Below are 8,597 nucleotides of genomic sequence, written 5' to 3'. Positions count from 1 at the left end.
GAGTCCTAAGTCCTACTTATAGAACTAATGGCCCCAAACTGCTCTGTGGCTCCATTCTTCTGACCAGTCACTGGATAGGAGGGGGAGAGGGAGACATGTGATGAGGACTAGGGCATGAATATCAAGGGCCAGTATGTTTAAGAGGACTTCTGAACATCTCCTCAGCTAAGGCAACCTTCAGAGAAAACCAGTTTCTGAATGAAATAGAGTGGCTGTACATGGAGACATAACATTCAAACCAAAGATGAAACTGGCACAGGAATTTCAGTCACGGAGAGAAACATGCTGGCCCTCGAGCTTTCCTTCTGCTGAGCTCTGATAATGGTGTATATAGGGGCCATGAGCATACAAGAGGAGCTGTGCTATTACTGCCCTAAGAACATTAGAGACATTAATTAAAACAGCACTAGAAATCACATGTATTTGAATTTAAAGGACGTAGTAAAGGGAATGGTTAAAGAAAAACTGAATATATTATGTGTGTACACACCAATTCTAGGTTCCCTATCTCTTTCTCATTAGCTTCATCGACATTTCTGAAACCTCCCCACACCCCATCTTCTCTTTAAATAGTCTACACTAGAAATTCAATATAGAGTCTAAAGACACCTGAATCATAACATCTCTTATGAGGGAAAGGTGACAAACCGATTTTTAAATGGTTCTTTATTCATAAACTTGATGCAAGTTTACAAAATTTACTGTACATTGCCAAATAAATCTGCAATGAAAAATAAAATCCAAAAAAAAAAAAAAACCAACCCAAAGCATGCCAAATGTGCAGCTGTCAGTCTGCTAGCTAGTAGGAAATTAGAATTCAATAATATATTCAAGATTTTGCCTTAGGCATAAGGAGCTTCATAACGTGTTGAGGAATTCTGCCTTGTCACTTGTCATCTGAGTCACTGGTAATCATTTATTTAAGGTAACCAAGTGACCGAGAATACCAGATATCTTTATTGCCCTCTTAACCAACAGAATCAAGAGAAACTAAAACCACACATAAAATGCACAAGTGCCACGTCTCCTAGATGTGGTTTACAAAGTTTAAAAAAAAAATCCCAAATCAAATATATAGGAAATACCATTGAACTCTGTATTGGTTTGTGCAGGAAAATGTGCTTCTGGGTTTCTTTTTAAAAGTGCTTAAATAGCTAGATTTAAATCAAACATGGGATTATTAGAAAAAAGAAATCTATTGCCAACCAAAGAGGACTGATTCAGGTAAGGCAATAAAATGCAAAGTACGTTGATTCGTGTCACACTTTATAAAAGAATTAACATAGGCTGAATTCCTACTAGTCTTTTGATGTAAAAGTCACTGCATGACTATAGCAAAAATTTAAGGATCTCCAATTTAGGTAATTTTGCTCCAAGAGTCTGTCTTTGTGCCAATCATTCCATACGTTTATTAGCTTATCATCAATTGCAACACCCCGCTAATAAATGGAAAGGTAAATGACCTCATACTTTAGAACTTCAGGTTCTACACTGTGGCTCTTCCTCACAAGAAATGTTGAACCAACAGGAAGCAGGTTCAGTTCAACAAGACCCTGCTGCCCCAGTGGGAATTACAGTCACAAGTGGCTACCTGGCTTTGCTGTACCTAACATGACACAATTACAATCAGACTTTCAGACTAGTTCAAACCTTCACACAACCATGGAAAATGTAACAAGTTAATGAAGAGGCTTCCTGTCATAATTTTGGCAATAAAATGATTTCAGACCTGAAAAAGCTATGGTTTAGAAGACCTAAAATTTCTAAACCAGTATTGACCATCAGTTAAACTTTTATTGGCTCTAAACGAACAGGATTTTGCATATCTTCATACCCCATAGGCTCAATATAGAAAGGTTACTGTAAAATCACAGCTGCAGTAAACTGATGCTGACTTCCCTGCTTAAAAGATTTCACTTTTCAAGAAAGAGGTGGTAGGGAGTGGCTACTGTGTGTACTTATCAGGAAAAATACAGTAAAGGCCCCACTGCTCAGTCCAAGATACCTAAAGTGAGCAAAATGAAAAGACTGTAACTGGATGTCAGTTGACAGATTATCCACTAAATGATCTATTAGCTAATGTCTTCGGTACTGCTGTTATACGGGCACTCAAAAGCTTATGTCTGTACGTTGGAACGATTTTCTTTAAAGCAACATTGGTCCAGACATATGTCAATGTAGTTAGCCATCTTCCTTTGGAGGTGTGTACCAGCCTGCAATAAAATGGAAAAAGGTTAACTACATCAATCTTGAAGCAGTTAGTAAAAGGCATTACAAAAGGCATTACTAAGATCAGACTCAGTCTCTGCTCATAACTGTGCTGTTTAACCCTACAGTAGAAATTTAACTTGCTGTTTAGTGACTAACCCAGCATTCTGCTATCTGACTTGGTTACTGCTCATGACTAAAGCATACCTGGATGTCAGCATCTCTGTATGAATGGACTCCTGGCTGACAGTCTCAGTATGGACTAACATCCCCATGCTAACCTTCCATCTCAGTTTTGTATTTAACAGCAAACCTCACTCAAAATATCCCCCAAACAAAGTCCTGGTGATCAGAATTTAAAACAAACAAACAAAAACATTGGTAGGGAAAGTGCTCTCATCACATTAAAATTCCAGCTATGTGAGGTGGTCCATCACATAGTAACCTCATAATGTATGACTAAACATCAAGTTACTCATGATAAGTACACAATTTTCTCAATTTAAAACAAGTACAAAGATTAAAAAAAAAAACTTTGAAATTAGACTTGCTCTCTTCTGATTATGAATCCACTGCTCCTCCATCAATGCAAGGCTCTTTCTCTGTCTCTCCCAAATATATTTTCTATAAGCATCTTGTGAACACCAATTGTAGGGTTTAAGAAATAAAAAGGGGGGAAACGTAACTGTTGGCTCAGGCTCCACACAAGTGTAAGCTCTCACAGAAAGGCAAGTGGATGCTCAGTTATGCCCAGTATAGCATTGGAACAACCTCATCTGATGTATTTTCCAGAAATGACTGCTACAAAAGCCTGGGCTTGACCTCATATTTTAAGACCTTCCTTTGAAGTTTCAAGATTTGGTTTTGAATACTATTACTAAAAGGAATCATGGAAAAAGTGACAAGTTGGCTTTGTCATTAAAATAGAATGCAAGATGCAAATCCAAACTTACAAACTAATACGCCTATGTAAGTGTGTACACAGAGATCAACATCCTGGGTCTTCCTCAAATCACTTTTTTTATTGTTGTTTTGAGACAGATTCTCAACCTGGAGTTCAATGATTCAGTCTGGCTGGCCAGCAAACCCAAGACTCTTTCCTTCTCTGCCTCCCCACAGATGGGATCAGAAACATCCACTGCCACACCTGGCTTTTCATGTGCATTCTGAGAACAAACTTAGGGCCTCATGCCTGGTAATTTCCCAGCCCAACTAACACATGTATAGCAGAGTCAAGACCATTTACTACAGTACTTATCCTAAGGTACCTACCCTTCTACTCTGTATGAAAGAGTATTAGTTTCCCTTCCACTACTACAATGAATTTCTTATTCAGGGCACTTAGTTACAAAGTGCTCTGCATAGGTACTATTCTTTTTCTTTACGTTTTCTAAGAGACACTTTCCCAACTTCAGGTGAGCAAACTAGGGATAAAAGAAACCAGAGGCTGGCAAACGGCTCAGTGGGTAAAGGTACTCGCCACCAAGCCAGACAACCTGAGTCTGACTCTCAGCACCCACATGTGCAGTGGCAAACACATACACACAGAAACAAATTTCTCTTCTAAAGAAATCTGAGGACTCCTTCAAAGCCATATTTCTAGGGAGTGACATAAATGACACTTGGCAAATAGGTCTTCCAAGCCAGGCCAGGTGAGGCAGGCCTATGATCCCAGCTACTAGGAAGACTGAAGCACAAGGACTCCAAGTTCAGGCCTTGCCTGAACTACAGAGTGATCTCAAAGCCAGCCTGGGACACTCAGTGAGATCTTGTCTTAAAAAGTAAAACAAACAAAAAGAAAAAAGAAAAAAAGGAAGAGAAAGTCAAGAACCAGTGCAAGGCAGATGATGCACACACACAGTGTGTGATTTTGCCTGGTAGGGTTCTAGGTTTGACCCTGTGGTAGGAAATGAACCGAGTAGGAATCTGAAGATGTTTCAGAAGCAGATGGTCCTGATCAGGTTACATTAGCTCTGCTACAGTGAGAGCTCTATATAGAGTTGCTAACACAATTTCTTTACTTACAGAGTATATTTCAAGTGAGCAAAGGAATTTATCTATTAACCTAAATTCTTGGCAGTGACTCAAAGGTGCTCAAGTCAAGGAATTCAGGGCATCAGCTTTTGATAGAAGCAGTGTTAAGATTTGTTCCAAGATTATGAATATAGAAAATGTTTTCCCCGCACTGTAATTAACAGTATTTGATAAAAAATTAGGACAAAAACACAAAAAAGAACAAAGAAAACATCAACATGTTATATATAACTTCATAAATATTAATAAGTACTTAGTGAATTAAACATACCATTTTTCTCATGTATCTGTACAATGGAATTATAGGATTGTTGGGCTCGTGCTAGATTATACTGATTCTGAAAAAGAAATACACATATTAAATCAAAACTGCAGACAGATGAAAAGCATAGTACATTTCTGGATGCATAACTACTGTGCTTAAAAGAACATTTTCATTCTTCAGGCAAATTGTGTTACTTCCATACTTGCTATCATTTTACAAGACTAACAATACCACAATTGTACTTCAGTAAAACCCCACAAGCTTCAGGGTTGTTGTTTTAAAGTTTTCCTACCACTGGTCAAGCAGGAGGGTTTACAGTCCTAGTGTGTCTCTCCACACTGTCTGATCAAGGCGAAGGAAACACATTTGGATGAATAAAGCCCCAACTCTTCCTTCTAACTTAATCCAAAAGGACAGTCTATGAGATAATGTTTTCAGAAAAAAAAAAGCTAAGCTTTAGGCACTGTGCATGTAAATACGTGTAAATTTTTGATATTTATAAATACTAAGAACAGCCATGATTGCCACCCAGACACCTCTTTTGGCTAAAATAAGGAATGTTCTCTAAGAAGCCAAGTTCAGACTGAATTTTGTCTTAAAAGTTCAAATGGGCTACATCTTAACTTCAAATACCAGACACGTTCTCCAAAACAGGTCACCCCACCTACAGCAACACACCACTTGTTGTATAACAAATCAAGTGCACAGGAAACACAATGTAGAGACAGTCTCCCAACAACCGCCTGACCCTGCTTCTCTCTCCTGTAGTTAGCTACATTCACTAGTCGCTCAGGTGCTTGACATGGGCTGCAAGGCCGTCCATGCATCTGCAAGCACATCCGAGGCGTTTCCCAGGAGCCTTCAGCTCTGTGTAAAGCCACATCCTCCTTGTAGTTTCAACCTGCTTGCTGGTCTACTATGCAGTCCAGCCGGGCCAGTTTCCATGCATTTGTGAGCTATTATCTTTATTTCTGTGAACAGAGCAGCTATACCAGGACACCCCCCCCCCCCGGAGCTGGGGACTGAACCCAGGGCCTTGAGCTTGCTAGGCAAACGCTCTACACTGAGACAAATCCCCAACCCCCCCTATTTTCTATAGAGTAATCCCATGCCCTGCCATAAGGCATCTATGACAATCTAAGGTAACTATCTCAAAGATGATTTGAAAATACTTCCATGGGCTGGAGAGACGGTTCTGTGGTTAAAAAGCACTGACTGCTCTTCTAGAGCACCAAGCCTCGATTCCTAGCACCCACGCCGTGGGTAACAACTGCAGTTCCATGAATCTGATACTCTCTCCTGGCCTCTAAGGGCAGCAAACATGTATGCAGTCCACAGACAAACAAGAAATGCAGGCAAAACATTAATACACACTAATTTATTTCCCATAAAAAGAAAAATAAAGGAGAAATAGACTAAACCTAACAAAATACATATGCCAAGCGCTCAGATCAGGAAACACTGAGCCCACTCTCCTAAGCAGAGCCCATCAGTGTGGACAGTCGCCACAGCTGATGACTGACCTCCAGGTTAGGACTGCAGACTTCTTCTCACACCTTGGCTATTTCTCCCTTCTGACTCACCTCTAACAATGAGTTGGATTCTGATCTATTGTTACTGGTTTTATTTTGTACTTTAGCATACAAAGAACTAGCTCTCAGCATTTTTTAACAAGGTGTGCATTAGTGGACTCTCCTCTCCCTCACGGTCCCTACCCTTGTCCCTTCCCGGCCTCCAGTCTCTCCTCTTTCAGTCTCAGGAGTCATGGGTCCTTTCTTCTCCTACGGTTGCTGAGCCCCCTCAGTGTCTGAGAGCATTGTCGCTACCATCTCAGACACTGCAGAATTTTATCTTCTAATTCCTACTTGACCAACGGGCTATGTAAGTCTGAATGTCCACAGCACATTGTGTATTTCTGGAACATTAACTTACTGTAAGTTTTACTTAGCTGGGATAGGGTCTGTCTTCCTTTTAGTTTTCAGTATTATGGGTTGTCTTCACTCCAACAACTTTAAACTTTTTTTTCAAGAATTTTACTTTGCCATTACAGTTCAAAATTATTTTTAATTTTATATGTTCTTTTTACTATAACTTAGAAATGCACTTAAATTTCGAAGTTCACATATAATCTAATTCATCTTCATTATTATTTTCTAACTTAATTATATTGAATTATATAGTTTTGGAAGGTATCACTGTTGTTATATTATCTGCCTTGCTTTATAAAATAATCTGCTGTGAACTTTAGTTTCTTATGTATGTCTGAGAAAGACTCAAGGCCATTTCACGCTGGGAACAGAGCTCAGCTGGTTTAGCCAGCAGACAACGTGTGCAGCCCTTTCTTTGTTGGTACATTGATCTGGTTTTCCCTGTGCTTTTATTAGGGGTTTTCTCTTCAATTTAAGCTATTCTGTATGTTCTATTAAGATGTTCAGACCCCTCAACTCCACTCCCGGTCTTATTAATTGGTCAGTTTCAAGGTTCCATTTTTAAATGTTTTCTTTCCTTTGGCTTTTTTTTTTTTTTTTTTTTTAGTTCTTTTTTTTCGGAGCTGGGGACCGAACCCAGGGCCTTGCGCTTCCTAGGCAAGGGCTCTACCACTGAGCTAAATCCCCAGCCCCTTCTTTGGCTTTTTGCGATAGGGTCTCATTTAGGCCACTGTGGCCTTGAACCCACTATGTAGCCAAACATTACCTTGAACTTGTGATCCTCTTGCCTCCACCTTCTCTGAGCACTGGGGTTATAAGCATATGACCATTTCCCTAGCTATTTTCTTCCTTTGACATTTCATACAACTACTTTATTCATTTCAAATAACTGCAGTTTTCAGTTTGTTGTTTGTGTCTGAGGTGCTGGGGTTGAACAGCACTAAGTAGGCACCCTACTACTCAGCTACAACCACAGCCCTTACCCCTATCCTGTGATCTGATATTTCAAGAACCAGTCCTTGGGGACATGTATGTAATATTCATGTGAATTCTGTGCCTGGGTGGCCTAGTTGTGATCTTTAACGGAATTCCCCATTTGTTTGATTTTAATCTTTGGGAAGTCTACAAGCCTCAATTAGAAACACCTTTCTCTAGAGTATGGGTCCACTTCTGGTGAGAGCTGAGGTGAGAGCTGAGAGTGGGATCAGAACAGGCCCTGTGGACAATCACGCTTCTGTATTTGGCACCACAACTCACTTATGGATACAGGGCCAGGGCTTAGTTACCCCCCCCCGCACACTGGAAACGATGAAAAACTCACTCCTGGGCTTATGACCGTCATGAAGGGTTCTGCAGTAAGTGGCAGCAACAGAAGGCTCCTATTCTGGTTGCAGAGGCAAGGTCAGCACTGCCCCAAGGCTGTGTTTCCAGGCTTCCCTACCATTGACCGAAGGTCCCTCTGAAACGTGCAAGTCTGTATACAGCCCAGCTCAGTATAGACTCGCCGTGTAGCCCAGATGGCCTCAAATGTGCAAACGTCCTGCCTTAGCCTTCCACCAGTGCTGGGACTACCTTCTACAGACAGGCCCATACTCTGAAAGGATGGGTCAATCCTCAAGCTAACACTATAGACTTCATTTCCTAGTAATTGAACAGGAAACAGTCTGCCTCACCTTCTAACTCCATGGCTTGTTCTCGCTCCTTCTGGCTAAACATTGTCAGGGAGTAGGGATGGGGCTGATGGCAAGAATGTCCTTCCCTCTCTCCACAGGCTCTTGCCTGGACAGAGCTACCAAGGTCTCAGCCCCATTACAACCTGGCCTCAATCATGTCTACTGAGAAGAACTCAGATTTCTAGCATACCTATCAGTTAATTCAGCTTTTTAAAAGGCAAGCACATCCAATTACTTTGAATCAACAACTAACAATATAATTAGAATATCGCTTGGCTTTTTTACTAAGATCAATTGTAAATATTTAAAATACTCTAAAGTAATAAATATGTGACAAAAAGAAATTTGAAGAGCACAATACTAATCTCATTTTTAACTTAACCCTACTGGTATTTCAAAAATCCTTAATCAGTAACAATGGCTGTATGCATTTGACTGTTCTTCCAAAAGCAGTCTCTATTGATATTTTACATAGCTCTCCCTTCCTCC

The 8,597-nt window shown here is 40.3% G+C and overlaps 1 protein-coding gene across 2 annotated transcripts in view; it reads right to left on the bottom strand.

Moving 5' to 3' along the window:
* Nucleotides 1-649: 649 nt before the first annotated feature.
* The window catches only part of Ube2q2 (ubiquitin conjugating enzyme E2 Q2), a 54,624-nt gene continuing 46,676 nt past the window's right edge, over nt 650-8,597 (bottom strand). For both annotated transcript variants that reach the window (XM_032911244.1, XM_032911245.1), the window contains 2 exons: nt 4,514-4,580; nt 650-2,213 (listed from right to left, as the gene is read on the bottom strand). In XM_032911244.1, the coding sequence (XP_032767135.1) occupies nt 2,182-2,213; nt 4,514-4,580 (99 nt within the window). In that variant the 3' untranslated portion in view covers nt 650-2,181. The remainder of the gene's footprint in view (nt 2,214-4,513; nt 4,581-8,597) is intronic.

The sequence above is a fragment of the Rattus rattus genome, chromosome 8 (genome assembly GCF_011064425.1).
Source record: "Rattus rattus isolate New Zealand chromosome 8, Rrattus_CSIRO_v1, whole genome shotgun sequence".
Lineage (NCBI taxonomy): Eukaryota > Metazoa > Chordata > Mammalia > Rodentia > Muridae > Rattus > Rattus rattus.
The sequence above is the reverse complement of the archived record's forward strand: the minus strand, read 5'-3'. Positions and strand labels throughout refer to the sequence as shown.